This window comes from Notolabrus celidotus, chromosome 11 (genome assembly GCF_009762535.1).
Source record: "Notolabrus celidotus isolate fNotCel1 chromosome 11, fNotCel1.pri, whole genome shotgun sequence".
Lineage (NCBI taxonomy): Eukaryota > Metazoa > Chordata > Actinopteri > Labriformes > Labridae > Notolabrus > Notolabrus celidotus.
In genome coordinates, this window is record NC_048282.1 from 15,015,395 (window position 1) to 15,036,583 (window position 21,189).

Sequence of the window (21,189 nt, forward strand, 5' to 3'; positions counted from 1 at the left end):
GTATGTAGGGCACTTAGACTGCTAGGCCATCAGTGTCCCATCTTTGTTGTTTTAATTACAATGTTGTAATTTTCTTCTGAAGTTGTAAAAAGATGTATACATTTCTTTCTATAAAACTACAATCAGAAATGTAACATTTATGAAGCTCAGAATTGTTTTGAACTATGAAGATGTATTAATTCAACTTTATGCTTACATCCATTGGTAAGTGGTGTAATTATATTTAGTTGCATTATGTAGGCTTAAAGTATCTTCATTATCAGGGGCATAGCCTTAGCTGTCCTTGGTATAACAGGACTTTGTACAGATTGTGAGCTACATTGTCCTCTTGCAACAGAAAGAAACAAAACACATTTATAAAGCAGGCACACAAAACTTTGGCAACTACAACATAGTTCATTTATATACAAACCATCATTTGTTTCAATAGATATTTTTTTGTTTTGATAAACCAAAACAACAGTTTTGTTTTAAGAAGTATCCCAAATGTTACTTGTCATGCGTTGTATGACTCAGCTGATTAACATAGTTTAGTGTTTTCTGAGGCTGTGTCGAGCCTGAGAAAATTACAAGTAGAATAGTGAGATGGGAAATTTGGATCCTGATATTTTGAAATGGGTTGCAAACTAGGATATGTAATCTGCTATCACATTCAATTTGACCTACGTTTTTCAATCTGTTCTTTTTTGTGACTCTCTAAACTAGAAGAGGTTATGTTTTTTAATTTCTGGTGTCTGTTTCATTGAACAGTTCCTTCATTCTCTTTGACAGTCTGTGTCACACCTGTATCTAATATACTCACGGGTGGTTGTAAATGTAGAGATTAGAATACACAAGCATATATTATTACATGGGCAAACCAGATGAAATTACTGATGATTTTAAACACATAGTTCTCTTCTTTGTCAATTTTGTCATACAGCATTATGCTGACATCTGTTTGCCATGATGTCATTGCAGTACTATATCATTACAATCACACACAATCACATACACACTTGCATGGCTTTGTCACACACATAATGTATTCAGCCTCTTTTTTCTAACCTGTCAAGAGATCGAGAAGAGAAGAGTCACCTGTCATGCTGGGGGCCGTGTTGCTCATGGGAGGCATGTGGGGGTATCCTGGAGGGCCCATCAGAGAGGAAATACTCTGTCTCGAGTCCATGTACATGTTTCCTGTGGGATATCAGACAAAAGGCCCATGACTAACTGTCAGATTAGCATCCCGACTTTCACACATGCGAATGAGATTTTGAGCTTCTTCCATGTGCTCGGTTTAGCATCTATCTTATGCTAAGCTTGAGAAATACAACGGGATGTGTTCTCGGTTAGTGGATATCTCACAGGGGATATATCCTCTCTTCTTCATATCTTTACTCCATGTGCCATGAAGCTGACAACATCCAGAAATCCCTTGTAAATCTATAGTTGGCAAACAATGGCACAGCGTGGAGTAAGACTGTGATTCGACGGCCCACATACAGCGGCTAGCTGCAGAAATGTTGTTTGGCAAGGCTTGAATGCCTTTGGTGAAAGGTGAGGAGTACCTTTGATCTTAAATAACTTTTTTTTGTATATTTGTTGCTCCACTAAATCTGAAGTGAAGCAGCTTAATAAACTTTATTCTGTTGTTAAAACATCTTTATTGTTAGTACATGATGTGTGTATAAAGTGAAGAGCTGCTCCACATACTGACCCGTACTGATGTGGTGATTATGTTGGTTGTGTTGCCCGTGCTGATTGTGCTGGCTGGCCTTCGGGTGCATGGCCCCGTGCGGCTGAGCCGGGTGCTGTGGTGCTCCAGGAAGTGTTGGGTGTTGAACCTGAGGCTGTGGGTGGGTGGCACCCTGAGGGGGGATGACCCCTGTGGCCGTGAAGAACCTGTTTATAGAGGAGCACAGGTCGGCCATCTGAGCGGCGTCCAGCGACCAGTTATTGAGCTCGGCCTGCCGCATGCTCTCCTTCAGACCTGACGGACAAGGAGAGGAGTTTAGATGTTGTACTGGTAGAGAGTGTTTATGGTGTTCATGGTACAAAATAAAACTTACAGTCCAATACCACACACCATGTTTTATTTGAGCAGCTTCAAACTTAGTGAACAATTTCAGTTTTTTCTAAAAAGTCTGCCTGTTAGCATTATTCAATGAAGCTAACTATGTGAGGTATTAGATTTTTTTCTCAATTGTTTACACACAAAAACTGGTACTTGAGACACAATGACCACAAAATGTAACCCATACACCAACCCCCTGAACCAATTCTGCTGAACTTCAAGCACAATTCCTGCTTGACACTCAAATTGCAGTCCTAAAACACACTTTTTTCAGAACACAACACGCAATTCTCTGCATTTGGCACAATTTTCATGAAGAAAATCTATTTTTTTCACAAGGAACACACTGTCATTCAAAATCTAAAGTTAATTGCCCTACTATGCACACTGACTCATCACATGGGAAAACACCTGTCACACAGTTTTACAATTAGCAATCAGAGCTTTATTTCCCCCACTGCTTGGCAAGGGAAAACAATGCTTGTGATGTGGATGAGGTGCTGTGGCCAGACCGAAACAGAAGAGAGGATGCAGCGTAGTTTTTTTTTTTTTTTTACTGTAACTGTATACAGTAAATTCTTCTATGGTTTTCTATGTTGACCACTGTATGTGCAACTTTGTGTTGGTTGGGATGTACACTGTGTACACTGTTTTTTTTTTTTGGGGGGGGGGGAATAAAATATATTTGTGACCGTGTATTTGTGTGCTTTGAGTATCAAAACAATATTCTACAATATTTTACAACACACTTATGTATGTACAGTCTGTAGTAAGTGTAACACTTAACAAAAAAAAGGCCTAAGACCTTATGATGAATGGAACAGAAGTGTATTTCCATTCATCATAGTGTTTTACATTGAGCACATCAGTGTTCAACTGGTTCTTATAAATGTCTGTTCATATGGTGGTTTGTGTGTGTCATTTGAAAACAAAATACCATTTTCAGAAGAAATAACATTGTTTTGAAAGTAAAGTTTCATTTTGCAGGAGAACTGAGGGGTTTTGCCCATTGTGTGTAATCGAGAAAAACTGTAAGACTAAATAACCATTTTTAATCTGAAGAACTGCATGAACTATGTTGTCCATGAATGTTTTTATAGGTATAACTGATGAAAAATAGTCCTGTATGGTTGTGAGCAGTAGGTATTCTGGGTTTTCAGGATACACAAGGTCAGTATCGAGAGGATTAAAGATGGTTGTGGATAAAAAACCCTGTTGTGAGTACATGACGCAGTACACAGATTAAGTTTTGTATTTAAAAGCAAAGCTTTTGTTCATCATGACTCATTAATAAGGCCTAATGGGTTTCCATTTTAAACTAAATATAAAGGACCTACACTTTCTGTCCATTAGACTAACGAAGCTCCAGCCTGAAAGCATCTCTTCATAAGCACATTCTACATAATGAGCATAAAACAAATGCAAAATAATCAAATGTATACCATCAATTATTATTATACATTAAGCCAGATCCTATATAAATATTCCTCTATGATATTGCGGTGAAGATGGTGCAGAATCTAAAACATAAAACACCTTAATTTCCTTTCTCCACCTCCGACAGATACACCTGAGCTTCTATTCAACACACCGCTGTCTGATATTTCACCAAATTAAATTCATATGTCTTGTGTTTGGCAGCGACGCAGAGGAGAGGCTTGGTCCCTGCTCTTTGGAGGTGAGCCAGAGACGGCGGAGGATGGCATTACGGCAGTGTGAGGAGGGTCAAGCGCTGCTGGAGGAGAGCTAGCCAGAGAGAGAGAGAGAGAGAGCAAGAGAGAGAGAGACAGAGAGAGAGAGGCAGCGTGGACCCGTGTGTTATAAGACCAGCCGTCGTCATCCATCGTGTGTGGATGTGCCGGCTTTGTGCGCTGACCGTGATAAGAGGCTGTTACCGAGCCAGGGCCTAATTGGATTATTCACATCATACAATTGGGAAGGAGAAAGTGTGTGTGAGAGACAGAGGGGGAGAGAGGGAGAAAAAAAGAGAGAGAGAAAAACAGAGAGTGGCAACCTCTGAGATGCAGGATAATGACTTTTATTAGACCATTCCTATTACCACACAGCGTATTATAATATTGTGCCTCACGGGCGGGTTTATATGAAAGAGCAGAGAGGGATCATGATGGTTTAATCAGAGTAACTGATCTGCATCATGAGCATTTGAGCAATTCTAGATGTGTCCAATCAGGCTGCCGTAGACAGCTTTATCAATGTGTAGTCAGATGCTGTTCAGACTGATGGTACCATGAGCTGCAGGTGTGTGTGTGTGTGTGTGTGTGTGTGTGTGTGTTTGTGTGTGTGTGCAGTATGTGTGTTACCTTGAAATGGGGAGAGGTCTACGTCAGCCCAGTTGTAGCTGGTAGCAATGCGGCAGCTCTCCTTCAGCCAGTCCAGGTTTGGGTACCAGTCTGATGACATGCCTGGGAGAAAGAGAACACACATAAACACATTTCAAATTACCGCTGATTATTTTCATTTTTAATATAGGATAGGTTTTAATATACAAAAACTCAAGGATATTGTACATCATTCCCTGATGAATTACTTTAAATATAATTCAAGGTTGTTAAAGATATTTTTCCCAATAAGTAACAGTTTTAAAGAAAAAAAATTAAATCAACAAATTTATGAGTGTGATTAGTTTTAGTGTCAAATTATTTGAAACAGGTGAGCTGATTCAGATTCAAAGGGGAAATATATCTCCCCAGTCACCACAAGATGGTGTGACACAGCAACACTGCAGCCACAGCTCTGCTTTTGAAAGAAAGAAAAAAAAAACAGGAGATGCTTTTTCAGTGCCTTCACCACCACAAACTGAACAACAATACCTTGTGAGGCCTGGGATCAAAGACAGAGGGATTGCTTTCATTCATTCTTTGCTTGGTTGAGGGGAATACTAACCTAGATAAATAATGTCTGAATAGTCCCTCTTTTGGCCTGAGAGCTGTGTTGCAGATACACAAAGGAAAAAGGGGAAAATAACAAAGAGTGGGAATATGAGCAGGAAAAGCCTCAGTGAAGCTTAGGAGATTCCTGTCTGTATCAGCTCTGCCTCATAATATCAAATACTCTGGGAGCAAACAGAGGAAAGATATAATATAAATGCAATGCGTCTGTGCAGAGACGAGCCTGTTCTGCTGTATTAAGGTAAATTACATTTACACCACTGTGGCTTTGGGAGCCAGGAGAAGTGGAATCCTTGTTTGGCGCTCTACTGCATCAATATATATGAAACAGGAAGCTATCCCACACACTTTCACAACAGCTAGTGAAAAGGTATGCAGCAGAGTAGAGCAATATTATGGGCATCCTGGCTACTTGGGTAAGAGTCCTGCACCTTTTCATATTCTGTTTGATAAAAAAAAATGAGACTCCAAAGGCGGACTGAGTTTAGAAACACAGAGGCTCATTTAAGGAACCTCCCAATGTCAATGGCAAGGTAACAAAACTTTGAGAAAACCCTGTTTATACATATTTGAGTTTAAACCCAGTCACTGTCTGATTCTGAATGCTGCTTTCACACTCTTGCAGAAGAAATAACCCAAGGTCAAATCTTGTTTTTAAGACTTAGAGGCATGAACCCACCGTATGGGGATTTTAACCTCCACTAACAGACTTATAGCCACACCAGATGAAACAAGTTGCAGTCTGAAGTCTAGCTTTTTATTGGGGTAACTATTTAAGCAGTTTTTTTTAACAGGTTAACAAAACACGGAGGCTGTTTGACATTTAAAATAGCTACATTGACAATAACTTGCAGACACTTTTAAGATTTTTACACATTTCAGGGACCCATCAGACACCATCAACTTGTAGTAACAAGAAGACTGACTTGTTTTTCCTGCTTGGGTGCTTTTTTGAATAAGAATACAAATAGGGACCAAAGCTAATGGGTATTATCTTTGTGGCTAATCTCTAATCTCATGTTTTCAAGTTAAGAACATTAAAGTACAGTATTTCAAATAGATGCCCTGTAATTAAGGAGTATGAGATAGTAATAATATTAGAATTTTGGCGAAGGTTTTATGAGCATACCGCATCGCATTGAGATATGCTGTATGGGTGACACCATTGTTTTAATGCGTATAAAATATGTAATATATAAGTGATATGTAATGAATATAATATGTAATAAATATATATGTAATGTATGTGTATAAATCTTATGTGCTTTGGCAACAACATGTCTTTGTTCATGCCAATAAAGCAAATCAAATTGAATTGAATTGAATTGACTGTTGTAGGCTTTTCACACAGTTGTTTATCAGATGCCCCACTGCCAATGATATGAGGGTAAGGTGGAGGGAGGGGCTGTGGATGCCAGTAGGGTGGGACTTATCTGGCCGGGCTCAGCAAGGGCAGCCCCCAGACCCTCAGGAGGGGACTTAAAAATTGCAGAGTCAAGCCAGATTGAGGTGCATACATTTGGGGGGAGCACCAGACCCAGGGGAGGAAGCCACCCCTCATGTGGTGCACAGAGTTATTGGGAAATTTTGTAGCATCATTGCAGTGTTTTTTATTTTGTTGTTTCCCTGTCGCCAGTTTGAGGTGATGAAAAGTTTTTTCTAAATGTTTGGTCTATTATTTACACATCTATCAAACTGATTGTATCTGATAGTCTATGCTTTGTTGGCTCTCTCTGTGCTGTCGATACAGTGCTCGATACAGTATGCTTTCAGTAAGTGTAGCCTTTACCAGAGTTTTTAAAACCCTACATGTTTACTCTTCAGGAAGGAAAAATACTAACTGACCTCGAAAAATGTAACTCACCTGTATTGGGGCAGGTCTGTCCAGTATGGCTCTGGTGGGTGAGAGATGGGTGCTGCTGAGAATGAGCAGGGTGCTGTTGGTGTTGGCTGTGGTTGGAGTGGGGGGAGAGGTGCTGCTGAGGATGGTGGGGGTGGTGTGACACCTGACCGTGGTCGTGTTGGTGATGGTGGCTGCCGCTGCTTACCGCAGCTGGAGAGTGCTGATAGGAGCAGGCAGTCCGGGCCTGCTGGTTGGACTCACCAGGCATACCCATCAAACCTGCAGGGAGAGGAAAGAAACATAAATATCACATCCAAAGACAAAAAAACAAAATCCTCCAAAATGAACCTTGTAATAAAACAGAAATGTGAAAACATCAACTCCTTATTGCAAGGTAGATATTTATTTGAAAAGTCAGGTTATACAAATTAAAAAAAACATGAATTGCTGTACATGAAATCAGAACGATATAGAATAAAAACACTTTTTCAAAGGAGATGCAAAACAAATTAAGTGACCTCTTATAGAGTTATTGGATTAGAGTTATTATAAAACAATATTTGAATAGGCAAGCAAATTAAGTCTGTGCTGTTTATCAGAAAACTGTTAAAAAACTATAAAAAGTCTGAAGGTAAAGACAAGTTCCAAGTTCCACAACATGTTCAATATGATCCATCTAGTTTAAGTGTCAGATCACAGTAATGTGGAAATCTTCTGATGTGGCACTGATTTAAAAAATAAGAACCAGTGTCATGATTTTGCTTCTTCCACCTCTAGTTATACAAATGTTTTTCTCTCAAACTCACACAAACACCTGCTCTCCCTTATCAAGGTGTGTTGTTTTTCTCACCAAAAGCCAGAAAGAGGATTCTGGTCACTGGCTGTTTTTGGTTTGTTTTTTTTGAATGCACAGGTTTACCCCGGGAGTGTGTTTTATCTCCTTCTCTTTCCATCATGGATACAGACAGCTGCAGAAACTGTAAAGAAGGCAGCTGCCTTGTTAAATTTCCGGACGATGCTGATGGTTGTTTTTTTTCTTCAGCTACAGAATTGGACCATGGTTGTGCTCTTTTACTATTTTGAGCCATAGTTCTGTACCTTTTTTATGTATTGTAAGTTTAGGGATCCACATGGGCCACTCAAATGTATACAAACTTAAAGTTCCTTACACTGAGTTAACCAGTGTTGTGAAGATGTCTTCAAGGGTTGGTAGAGTGAGAAAAGAGAGTTATTTTTGTAATCAACTCATTAAAGAGAAAATCAATATTCTATAAGAATGTGTTAATCCAAAAATTTTATTGTTACTGCCATATGTCTGTTGGAGCATCTTCTGTCACAGCTTCAAAGTCATTATTTATTTATTCTTAATTTATTTATTTATGATTTACCAGAAGTTTCACTGTCTTGGTTGTGTATTTCCTCCCACATTCACTGTATGTGGTTTAGTGTGTCAAATTAAGTTGTTCAGGACTTCTTTTAAATATTATTACAGTTTAAAATGATCATTAAGATTTTTTGAAGCAGAGCTGTATTATGTACGTGTTTATAATTGCAGCCCCAACACAGGAACTAAGTTAAGTATGCGAAGTGTGTTTGACTTTAACCCTGTCAACAGTTGTTCTGTATATACAGTACGTAGCTTAGGCTCTGTGTCTCTGTGTCTCTGTGTCTGCTGACTTATCCACAAAGGGGAAATCACTGCTACTTACTGTAATACACTGTCTGTTGAAAAGTACCTCATTCAACCTATTTTAAAAAAAATCCAAACTCAGCCATCTGATATGATTAAGGAAAAACAGATTTTGGCTATGAATTTCAGAATGAGTTCTTGTTTTACACCTTACTTTGCACATTGCTCCAACTGCTAAACTATGGCCCTGATATATTCATCTTATGTTCTTTTTGTCCCTCGTCTTTGACCTTTAATTCGAAGAGAAAAGATCTGTTGAAAATGGTTGCAACACCACCTGAGTCAGTTGCAGTTGGCATGTATTCTTGGACTCACTGTTGTTTTTCAAAGGAGACTATGAGCTCTGCTCTCTGAGTGACTCACTGTGACTCAAATTCTGAAATACAATGACTGCCGACACGGTTTCCTACTTAGCCGTACACTTACGGGCCCCTTTAAAGAATTTGCTAAATCCATTTTCCATTCTCTTCTTCAATTTCTGTCTGGGTCTCTGTGTCATGACTTTTTTTCCTTCCAACTACTTGTCATTGTCTCTTCTTTTCCTGCTTGTGCAGCCCTGACCATAAAATGAAGAGGACCTGAACAGAGGATGAATCCAGGCAGCAGTTGCAAAGCTCAACAGAGCGCATCAATCTCCTCAGCTACAGAGCATACATGGATGTGTGTGCATAGAGGAAAAAGGGAGAGGGAAGGTGATAGAAGGGTGGTAGGATAGTGGGGGGTCCAAGAGGGAGGAGGCCTGGTGACCTGAAAGCTTCAGGAAGCAATTAGCAAGATGCTACACAAACTTTAGAACCAATCTAATTAGCTGCTATCAAAGCTGTAGAACCCTTTTGCTCTGCTCGACTGCAGATGTGTTTGTGCGTTTTTTTTCCGTCTGTTGAATTCTTCCTCTTAATTGCCTTTACTCATTTGACTGAGCGAGCCGTTAAATGCAGATATGCGGAACAACAGATTGTTTGTTTATTAAAACACAATAGAGTAGGAGTAGTGTGTGGTGGAGGTTAATACTGGAATGCTTTTACTGCTATGAAAGCAGCGTTAATTTCTTTCTGTTTCATTAGAAGCTTAAGCCTGACAGTTAATTACTTGCATGAAGCCTGACATAGAAGTTTACAAGGTTTTTTTGTGTGTCAATTAATTCGTTGAATAGGCACACATGTACAGATACACACTGAGCATCGCACAACATGAAGGTCTACACCCACCTTGCTGTGAGAATGACTGCTCAAAGACACATTTGTAGAGACTGCGGAAAGAAGAACTGAGGTCCTCGAAGTCTGAAAAGCAGAGCTGCTTGTCCCGAGACTCTGGGACGGCCAAACCGTACTGAGGCTGTGGGGGAGGAGGGGGAGGCAGCGGCGGCTGGGTGGCCTGCTGAAGACTCAGGGACTGGGACGAAGGCTCCGAGTGGCTACTCACCTTCAAGATAGAGAGAGAGAGAGAGAGAGAGAGAGAGAGAGAGAGAGAGAGAGAGAGAGAGAGAGAGAGAGAGAGAGAGAGAGAGAGGGAGGTGCAGAAAAAGGGGAAATCAATTAAGGAATTGGTTTCAGGAAAATACATCAAAGGCTGGATTCAACCGCATGGCAACATCAGCACTGCATCAAAAAACAGGCTCCATTCATTTCATTGGGACCCATTAGTGAACCGGGCTGTGATCCTCTACACTGAGGAACGGAGAAGAAACTGTTACCAAGCAAAATGCTGGTTGTGGCTCATATACCTAGATAAAATGTTAAACCATCCTAAATCATCACAACATAGACACACAGCTGCACAACACAGATGTTCACAATACAGTAGTACATCCAAGTTTCATGGGTATTCAGAATATGAACATTCTCAATACATATTTAGCCAATCATTATTACACACAACCATCATATAGTACAATAAATAAAAAAACATGAAAACCAAATTAATATACTATATCACATAAATAAATAAATAGATAAATAAATAAATAAATAAAGTTCCTCAGAGTGCTGAGTTGGATGGAGGCCTGCTTGAACACTGTTGTGATGTGGTCAGATGAAGCAAAGCTAGCTACTGACTAATCTCAGATCGATTGCAATTCTAGTTATGAAAAAAAAACTTTGGGGATTTCTTTTTTTTTTCAAGAGGAAATATGAACTAAGATATTAGTTCATAATTCCCAATTCATGTAACCTCAATATTTAACAATGCAATCACACTTTAAATGTTTTCCTCTTATTCTGCAGGTCTTGTGTGTACATAAAAACACAATTTCATTCACTTATCTGGTGTTGTGTTTTTTTCACAAAACGAGCTAAGTTAACAAAATAAAATATACCATAGTGTAGCCCCTGCAAATGCAAATTCCAGATGAATAAATGTTTTTTATTGCAATCATGTCAAGATTTTCAGTTTTTATTGCAACAGTTATACAGGCTGTAGCACCATGATCATTATGATTACCAAATTTTTGTAATTTTAACACACACCTTTCATTAGCTGCAAAAAAACCTAGCCAGACATGTGCAACATTTAATCGAATAAACGGTAAGTGTATATTCAAAATACATGACAAACACAAATTCAGTGGCGCAGCAATAATAGATTTCTTGGAGCTCTTTCAGTCAATGGCTTAATAAGTTTAATTTGTTTCCTAGTAAGAGATGGAGCAGCATTTTTATCCCTCCTGAGAAGAACTCACATCACACCTATATATGTAACTAGAGTTTGACACTTTATCAGACTTTGCAGGGACACTAAATCAGCCCACTGTCTTTTGTGTGGTTCTCCTTTCATAAGTTCTTGCAGGTGCAGACAGCAGCTTTGTGAGTCAGCATTTGCATAAATGAAAGGACCAGAGTGGCAGCTACCTGTCATTTAACGTACTTTGAAAACTGTGTCTAGTCGCTAAATCTAAAATGCATTCTAAGTGGAAGAACTGCTTCTGTAAAATAAAAAGGGAAAAATTTGATGATAATCCCATTTAGTTACAAGAAATGTAATTTATTTCCCAGTTTTTCCTTTCAAATCAATTTTCACAATAATTCTATCTAGAAGTCATTGTTTAATTCAGTTGTTCACAATGATGATCAAGCCAAATCCAATTTCATGCAATAAAAAGTAAATTTTCACTAGAACTTGTTTCTTTTCATAAAAACACATCAAGCAAAGTACAGTGTGTCAAATCTCTTTCTTGTATTGTGAATGCAGCCTGTCTCCCTCCACCTTCTATCGTCTCATCCCAGCTGTCATCCTCCTCACCATCCACCCAGCAAACACAAGCAATATGCTGTGATCAGTGTGCCTCCGCACATGTAAGCTAACTTCGCATGACACATCCCCCCACACATCCACCTCCACCCAATAATGGCTGCCTCTCCGTCAACTTTTCTTGGTGTCTTTGAGATCCCTGCCAGCGATGCCACCTGTAATCACCGTCAGTTAGGAAGGTATCACCTGCGCCAGGTAATGAGGCAGAACTAACCCTGATCCCGCTGGACTAGACCACAGATGAGGTCTGAAGTGATGGAGGAGAAAGTGGGTGAGGGGCTGGTGGAGGGGAGGGAGGGGGGTGCAGAGAGGAGGAAAACAAAAGATGGCCTCTAGAAATGAGAGGTTAACGAGATGAGATTGCACTGACCTTTGCTAATGCAGGTGGGAGGTGAATGGGGAGAAGTGATTGATGGTGAAAAGGTGAGCAGCTGTTACAAGGGAAAAATAATGAAGGGTTGGGATTCTGCAGCATTCAGGTGATATTTAACCTATTTTTTTTCGACAATAACTTGCCTTTAAAATTGCACTACACTTGGTTTAAAGAGACAAATGGAAGCAATATTTGAAAACATTTCAATTTAACTTCTTTTTCAACCAGTCTGCTGAAATCAAGGTGTTGCAGCAGCGTGGAGTAACAAGATATACAGAATTTAAAAAATGGACTGTCTTATCTCCTAGGTGAATTAATCCATCCATTATCTGTATGCGTTTCAGGGTCGCAGGGGGAAGTAGGGCTCACCCTGGACAGTTCTATCACAGAGCTAACATAAATAATAATAATAATAATAATAATTGATAGGTTTTGTATAGCGCTTTTCTTGATTCAAGAGAGTTCCAGAGAGTTGGGGCAGTGATGGCAAAGGCTCTGTCCCCCAAGGTGCGGTGCTTGGTCTTGGTGATAGGGGACAGGTGATTGGCATCTGATGATCTGAGACAGCGATATGGGGAGTGGTGTTTAAGGAGGTCGGTCAGGTATGAAGGGGCGAGGTTATTGAGGGCTTTGTAGGTGATGAGCAGGATCTTGAAGTGGATTCTGTGGGAGCCAGTGGAGGTGCTGAAGGATGGGTGTGATGTGGGCTCTGGAGCGGGAGTGGGTGAGTAACCGGGCAGCTGAGTTCTGGACGTATTGGAGTTTCTTTAGGTCAGTGGAGGGGAGGCCGTAAAGGATGCTGTTGCAGTAGTTGAGTAGGGAGGTTATGAAGGCGTGTGTCAGAGGTTCGGCGTGCAATGTTACGGAGGTGGAAGAAGGATGTTTTGGTGACGGTTCTGATATGTGGTTTGAAGGAGAGAGACAGGCAACCACACATACTCACACCTTTGGGCAATTTAGAGTAACTGATTAACCTAATGAGCATGTCTTTGGACTGTGGGAGGGGGAACCAAACTCCATACAAAAAAGCACTAACTGGGACTCAAACATAGGACCTTTTGAGGCAACAGTCCTAAACTCTGTACCACCGTGCAGCCCTAGGAGCCAAAACGTACTTAGAAAATCATATATGACTGTCTTTGAAATAAGAAGAGAGCTCAATGAGTAATAATGGTGGACAGGTTCACCCTCTGTTGATAACGATCCTTAATGCTAACCTTCAAGGTAAATGTGATAGCTGCTGCCCTCTGAATTTGATTCACTTCTGGGGCTTTTCACCTTTATTAGATAGGTCAGTTTAAGACAGACTGTAAATGTGGGCAGTACAGAGTGGGGGAACAAAACCACTTCCCCAAGAGTATAGCTTATGCATGCATGGGGTGCACACTCTGACCACTGAGCCAAACTAGCTTCCCCTGAACTTTTTATCTTATTGAATACATTTTTTATTGAGATTGGCCTGATGGAGGAACTATAAGGAGGCTGAGGGGGCACCAAAATCAATAGGATTCATCCTCTGGGGAAGTTCAATAGGATTAATACTTATTATACGTAAACTCCAAAATCAGAGCGTCAGACTTCTTTCAAATTTGGACAGTTGGGAGACATTTTTCAAGGTTGCCATATCTTAAAAGTATTATTGTCGTAATAAAATAATATATTAACCAAACTGTATATTTATACATGCAATCGCAAGCTTTTACTTGCATGTTTTGTTTTTTTACACAGTTATTAATTCATAATGTGCATAAAATGCAGTCATACTGTTATTCAAATCTTCTTAGACAACATTTCAGAAATGTGAATGCTTGTTGTAAAAGACCTATGTCTTTTTCTTCAGTTGTCCTGCTGCCATTATCAGGATAGCTTGTTTGCATTTTCACCTGTGAAACTTCATGGTTCCCATTTAAAGGACAGCTCACTGTAGTTTCTGCCTAAAGCCTCTCTTCTACTAATGACTCCAGCCATGTTTTCTGCATCTGATCAGCAAGTGATCCACTTTTGTTGTCTTTATGAAGTACCTTTTTTTTTTTTATCAAATACAAATCCCTCAGCATGGGACAGTTTAGTCTCTGACAGAGAGGTTAGCTAGTTTAATCCCTCCATAATTAAAAAGGCTACTTATTAGCATCATAACACGCACACTGATTTAAACCAGTCAATTCAAATAGCCAGAGTACCCTCTTTCATTGAGGATGAGGAGTCATTAAAACTGTGTAAACTCCAGCCAAATATGTCAGTGATTCTGTGGTCTGCCAAGTATGGAGTGGGCTTTACATTGGCCAAGACAGCAGGCACCATAACAGTGGATGACATGGGACAATGTTGATTAAAATAATCATCATGTGTGTATGGGAGGGGAACAGTGGGAGCACAATTTCAGTGTTAAAGTGCTGGTTAACAGAATTAATCTACATTTGATTTCATTCAATTTTGACCTTATTCCCCAAAGTTGTTAGCACTGAAATGACCAGGCATCATTTATATGCATCATGCTTGGTAATGGTGATGAGTCAACACAAAGGGATGACTCTGCTGTTTCCTGCTGCTTTATGTTTGACCGATAGAGCCACTTCTATCAACACAAACCAGCATTTCCCACAGGTTTAGAATGTATTCGTGCCGGTTGACCCTGAGGGGTGTGAGGTGCTGCTGACAGTATTGATAGTCGGCAGCGAAGCTACATTCAATTTGCAAGCTAAATAATCAGTGCTCATGAATGCAACATTTAAAAGCATGAAACAGAGTTTTCAATCATTCTGCACTTTCAAATGCATTTCCAAACCTCTAAAAGAATAAATTATTAATTCAAAAGTCTTCATGGATGGGTGCAATTTGATTTATTTGAGAATCCCAAATAAGTTCTTGGAAAGGGAAACAAAATGAAAATCTCCTTTTGACTGTTTGTTTGATCACGCATGTCGAAGTAAAACAACAGCAATACATCTGGTTATATAGCAAATTCTAGTAAGTGAGCACTAAAGCAATAAATCTGTGTTTCACTTGCAGCAAAAAATGTCAGTGGCTATTTGTTGATCGGCTTAATTTAAGTGTTGTTGTACAGAATAAGTCATACTGTATGTCATCTAGTCGTATTGGCCTGTAAAATGCCACTGGAAACGCATTATTTTGCAAAGTCTAACAAATAGAGCAGCAAATGAGTGTTTTGACAGTGCACTGTAGATGCAGCATACATGCTGTTAGCTGGTTACCACCTCCTCAGTCTGCTAAGGGTGCAGCACACACCTTCTGTACCCACTGAGAGTGTGTGGACCGGTGACTGAATCATCATTATGTCAGGGAGAAGTGAGCGCAAAACATATCATAGAAATCACTTCTACTTAGCATGCAGGTAGTTTAAGATTTGCCATTTCAGCTAAGACAGAAGAAAAGTGGGAGGAAGCTGTCCTCAAATAAAACGAAGTTTGCTGCAGCTTCAGGTGGGCTGTTGTCCTTGAGCAGGCAGACAGTAGAAAAGAGAGACTCTCCTGCAGCAATCATTAGACTGACACTCAAATAAAGAAAAAGTCTTACTGGTGTGTAGCTGTGGACGTTGCCGCCACTGCTGACGGCCGTGCTCAGGTTGTTAAGGTTGACGGATGCCAAACTCTGCTCTGACAGACTGTTGCTCAGGCTGCCGCCCAGACTCCCAGGACTCTCACTGCCTTCTGCCTCTGGGCTGTAGAGTGCTACCTACAAAAAGACATACACAAATAAACACACAATGAAGCCATGTTCATTTGGCGATAAAGGAAGTTATGCAGAGGTAAAGTTTTGAGGTAAAAGGATATCCTCCTTCAAAGGTAGTGACTCATTATGTCATTGCTCCTCATTGGCCATTATTGGGCTGAAAAGAAGAACCCTAACCCAAAAAAGTCACCCATGCACCCTTAACTTATTAGACAACTCATGAGGAAATATGGAAATTAGAGTGCTGGTTCGTGCAATTTGGTCTATGCAGCAAACTGATGTTGGACAGGACCTTAAAAAAAGATTTTTCCTCTTTTAACATGCTCATTTTGGTTACAAGTCATGACCTGGAGACCTCCTGTGTAACCTGAAAAGTGATTTAATTGTCTGCTGGCATGGTGCCAACCTCACTGGTGCAGAGGAAGTGTACTGTATGTTGTCTTGCGGTGACAAACACAAAGCTGTTAAAAAGAAATGCCTCAGGATTATGTTGAATCGTGCTTCTCTTGTTTTGTTTGACTGTCAGTACATGTGAAGCACAGCGCCAGCGCTGCCTCCAGGCTACATTTAATTGTATAGACAAATGTGAAATTATAGCCTTCGGCTGAGACAACAGTAAAGGCTCTCTTGAGCAGTGCTCTGCCATGTAGAACGTCTTGTAGCAGGAAAAAAAAGAGTATTTTTGGAAGTCAGGTTTTTCTTGGGTGTTAGTCCCGATTTTTTTCTTTGCTTTGGGTGATTTGGTGACATTCAAGTGGACCTACATTTCTCTTTCCTTTGTTGCAACAGGAAAATGATAATGTTGTTCAGGAACATGCAAAATATCCATCTTCGGGAGATTGAACTTGAATACCTTAACAGCTCATGATGTTTCTAGAAAGGCTTCATATTCAATGTTTTATACATACAGCACAGCTCAATCAAGAATTTAGGAATTGAAGTAGCACACATTAAAATATATAAATGTAAAGACTCCCTCCAACTCCCTTCCTCACAGATCATATTTTTTGTTATCCTCATTTCCTAGTTTCATATTAAAAGGATGTCTTTCAAAAGCACAGGCACTCTCTCCAACGCATACAGAATAAAGCAAATGTGATACTGCAGAGGGTCTGACACACTGCTGTGCCTGCAGGACGCCACCTGTCTGGATGTGGGTGGATATCATTGACGTTGGCATCAGCATTATTATCATCAAGGTCTTCCTCTCCCTGCTCTGAATCATTTTCTCTAAAATGGATAGTGAGGACTAAAATGAGAAAAGCTTTTGACTTTCCCAGAGTAAAACAGAATTAGTGCAAAGTGACGAAAATAAGTTCAATTGACTTTTCTCGGCTGCTCATGCCTGTGTGACATACCAAATGTCATGGGAAATATTGTAACAATAATTGTGTGATAAAAATTCTTGGCTGTGAAAGATGTTCCCCTCCTTATTTCTTGTGTATTATATGAGTACTTTTTCAGTATGTTTGATAAAACCAGATACACTTTTACAAAGATGCTTAATAGTGTAACAGACAGAAATGTTGGAACTATAATAGAAATGTAATGGGATCAACTGTAGTAAACAATTTTTAACTTTATAACCTACAAACCAAATTACAAAAGCATGAACAAACAGTTCAACAATTGTGGAATAATGTTCCTCTGCATAAAAAGTGCAACAAATTTGCAATTTATCCATTTTACACAATACCATTAACAAATTGCTGATTGCCAGTACTGTATGACCATGATCTTTGGGCAGTAAAAATCATTGCATGGGCCCAAAATCACCTCTTAAAACCCTTGTATGAACACAATTGTTGCTGCATCCACAAATGCAGGTTTAAACCAAGCATCAACCTCCATTCTTGAAATATGAAGCCAATGAAGAAGTGCTACAAGCTGCAGTTCCATGAGCGTCCGTTTGAGGCTTGCTTCGAAAGCACTGCAAGCCACAAACACACCCATTCAAAAAAGCCCATCTATACAGCAATGAAAAACATGTTTACAGCCTGGTTAAAAAAATTATTATGGTCTGAATAGCTAATTTCTCTATATTCACACACTGTTGGAGGGTTAATGTTTGATACAACTCATTATTTTGTAGATATGAAGATTTAGAGTTTGACATAATTAGGAACATGGGTGACTTTAGTGAGGAGACTAAAGGCTTCCTCAACTCCACCTCTGTGCATCTTTTTAGATTGATTGAAAGTTAGGTTGAGCTATGAAAACATCACAGAGACTACGTCCATGTTTTATGCAGTCAATACTTAAAACTGTACCATGCAAAGAGAACACCATGTATGAAGATGAACCACAAACACTGGCAACTTCTTTGGGTTCAAGATGGACTGATGTGAGGTGAAATGTCCTGTGATCTCACAAATCAAAAGTTGGCATTCTTTTTGGAGATCAAGGACATCCTCTAGTCAAAAGGGGAGACGGACCACCAAGCTTGTTATCACGCATTTTTAAAGCCAGCATCCGTGTATGTATTACATCTATGATGACGTTTAAAATTCACATTCACAAAATATAACATTAATGCAACAACATTTATCACCAATTCCACAAAAATGATAGAAATATTGACATACAGTTAAATCAACGACCTGAAAAGACACAAACAAATGCCACCTATCACACAAAGTAGGAGGAACCGGCAAGGTGTGCAGCTCACAAGTTTGAACACAACACAATACAAGAAATATTATCTTGATATGTAAATAAAGATAGATAATAGATTTTGTTAATGGACTGTAATTATATAGCAAGCATTTCACGATCACCCTTGAACACACATTCACATACAATGGTTTAAGCGCTCATCAGTATTAACTGATCCAATTCATACACGTTACACCACTGGCTATGCCATTTGAGAGCAGTTTGGGAAAATTCATCATAAGGACAACAGGAGCAAGGACAAAATCACTTTCTGATTAGGAGTAAACTTAATCAACCACTGAGCTGTGTATCTTATACATGGCTGTATGGATTTTTGTTTGAAACCCGCATAGTGAAATTAAATCAATGACCATGACGTTTATTTATTGTTTCATTACAAGATAACTTTTGCTTCTTTAACTATATCAAATAAAACAGATAACTGCTTGTAAAGACAGCACAATGCAAATGCAAACTGTGTTAAAATGACAGCTGAATGCCCGAGTGATAAGTATGGATATCCAAAAAAGTTTCATATTGACAAATTCAAAAGTAAGACCCTGGATCTTTGAAAGGGGCCGAATGGAAAATTGGAGTAAGCCATCAAGTCCAGACCTTCACTTTGTGTCCAGAGCAAACACTTAAGAGTTATGTGAGCTGCTGCTGTGGGATGAATTTTCTTTTTAGTTGGGGTCAGACGAAAGGTCACGACCACACATCATCATACTGTGTGTGTATGTGCATGTTTTGAGTGGGCTGGATCAGACAGGCGTCAGAGGTCCTAGTCACCGCTTGACCTTTGACCCCCACACAGACGGTCACGCCCTGTTAGCATTGGTGTGTATGTGTGTGTGTGTTTGGGTGTGTGTGCCGTTGTGTAAGTCTGTGTGAAAGTGAATAACTGTAAAACAGTCCATGCCACTGATGGTGAAAGAGAAAAGCAGAGGCTCCTCCTGCTGCAGTTTTCAGTCAAAAGCTTCTTATAATCACTTGGAGTTTGTTTTAGCCTTGAAAAGTTCAACACATTTTTCTCAGCTGCGAGTACGAATGACTCCATCTCCTGACTAATTCATTCGTCAAAAATAATCATCACACATGATTAAGAGATGAATATTCATAAGACTTAAATGGTCACTAAGAAACATCTTTCTGAGCTTTTTCAGCTTTTTAAAACGTGTGCATGCAATTTCAGAGGATCCTGAAGCATAACATTTCTCGAATATATCAGCTTAATGGTAGCCAGTTCGTGCAAGTCAAGCATGCATGGCTCACTTGTGCTAGAATTTCCTGTGCTAAAATCTAAAAAGAGCAGGCAGAGGCACCAAAACTTGACTCAGGTTTATTAACTATGGGTACAGACTCATCCCCACAGCCCTTAATCTGATCAGCTGTTTGAATGTGAACTGTGCCATAAATAGGTGGTGTCTCACCTTGTTGGTTACAGCATTGATGGCCAGAGTAGGAGACGCACCTCCTGACATAATGCAGTCCATCCTCAGAGACTCGGACTCCAGGCTGTAAGGAGTTGAAGCCTATAAATAGAGGACAGGGGAGAGAAATCAAGGATAAAGAGGTTGAGTATTTCATTTATGAGCTTACCATACAGATAATGACCACATTAAAATAATCTGTGCAACCAGGGGATTAATAGAAAATTGAGTGTGTTTATATATGTCAAAGAAGAAAAGCACAGGTGTAAATAATCAAATTTAGAATAGCTGAATACAATTTAACAGCTTCAGTTTCCAGGGTCATGGTATTGTGCTGAGTCATTGCCACACTGTCATGCCCTGTTGGCTCATTTAAAGAGAACAGAGACATCGTTACTGTTATTAGGAACACCTGTGCTTTGCTGCAATGACAAGTTCAAGTGTCTGTTTATAATGCCGGTAAAGCTGTTGTCACAGGAGTGCATTAACCTCACAGGTGGTCATAATGTTATGGCTGGTTACACCATGGTGCTTTTAGACACAGTCTGCTATTTTGCGAAGGCATGTCCAAGATAAAAAGCCCTGAAGTTGGGGGATCAGGTTGTGGCCCTGCTTTCATTGTGCTAGAGTGCGCAACTGGCCAACATAGATTTGATATGCTAGAAATTAATCTGACCGGTGGGGCAAGCTGATCAGGCCATAATCAGCCCACATGCCCCCGATAGACTGTACTTAGAACGGCACGGGATTAGACTGAAATTGGTCAAAACAGGTTTCAAAGCCCTTTCTGAGTCATGTTGATGTTTTAGTCTCTGATAATTTTGTGGATGAGTAACCTTTAATGTCAATGTAAGAAATAAGAGGCAACTGAAACAGACTGGAAAGACCCTTGAGATGCCCCTTTGGTTTATGCCGCTGCTTCCCTCTTTTATGTGTTTTGATGCGTATTTATTCCCTAGATAATAGAGTGCACTGTTTCAACCCCTAACAACTTATTATACTTTATTTATTGTACTCCATGTTATTTACCTTTTGATATTAAGTTGTATTCCCTCTAAATGTTACCATGGGTGGGGGATTTATATTAATCAGTATGTATCACTGTGAATTATTATTGTTGTATTGGAAAAATTAATTTAAAAACTTTGTTTAAATTCTAAGAATGCATGCCAAGCCCTAAAGAGGCATGTCCAGAGGTCGGCCAGTGGTGGCACTGGCCCGCCTTAGAACCTGATTGCCCACCCAAGGTGCCACCTCAAAATCCTTAGCTATGATGGCTATTTGCCTGTCAATGACG

At 39.8% G+C, this 21,189-nt stretch overlaps 1 protein-coding gene across 3 annotated transcripts in view; it reads right to left on the reverse strand.

Annotated features, from left to right (window-relative positions):
* LOC117822084 (forkhead box protein J3-like) overlaps nucleotides 1-21,189 on the reverse strand; it is a 65,753-nt gene that overhangs the window by 3,425 nt on the left and 41,139 nt on the right. For 2 of the 3 annotated variants that reach the window (XM_034696713.1, XM_034696712.1), the window contains 7 exons: nucleotides 19,893-19,994; nucleotides 15,652-15,810; nucleotides 9,707-9,920; nucleotides 6,830-7,087; nucleotides 4,378-4,479; nucleotides 1,700-1,972; nucleotides 1,048-1,179 (listed from right to left, as the gene is read on the reverse strand). In XM_034696713.1, coding sequence (XP_034552604.1) covers nucleotides 1,048-1,179; nucleotides 1,700-1,972; nucleotides 4,378-4,479; nucleotides 6,830-7,087; nucleotides 9,707-9,920; nucleotides 15,652-15,810; nucleotides 19,893-19,994 — 1,240 coding nt within the window. The remainder of the gene's footprint in view (nucleotides 1-1,047; nucleotides 1,180-1,699; nucleotides 1,973-4,377; nucleotides 4,480-6,829; nucleotides 7,088-9,706; nucleotides 9,921-15,651; nucleotides 15,811-19,892; nucleotides 19,995-21,189) is intronic. The other variant, XM_034696714.1, reaches the window with a different exon arrangement.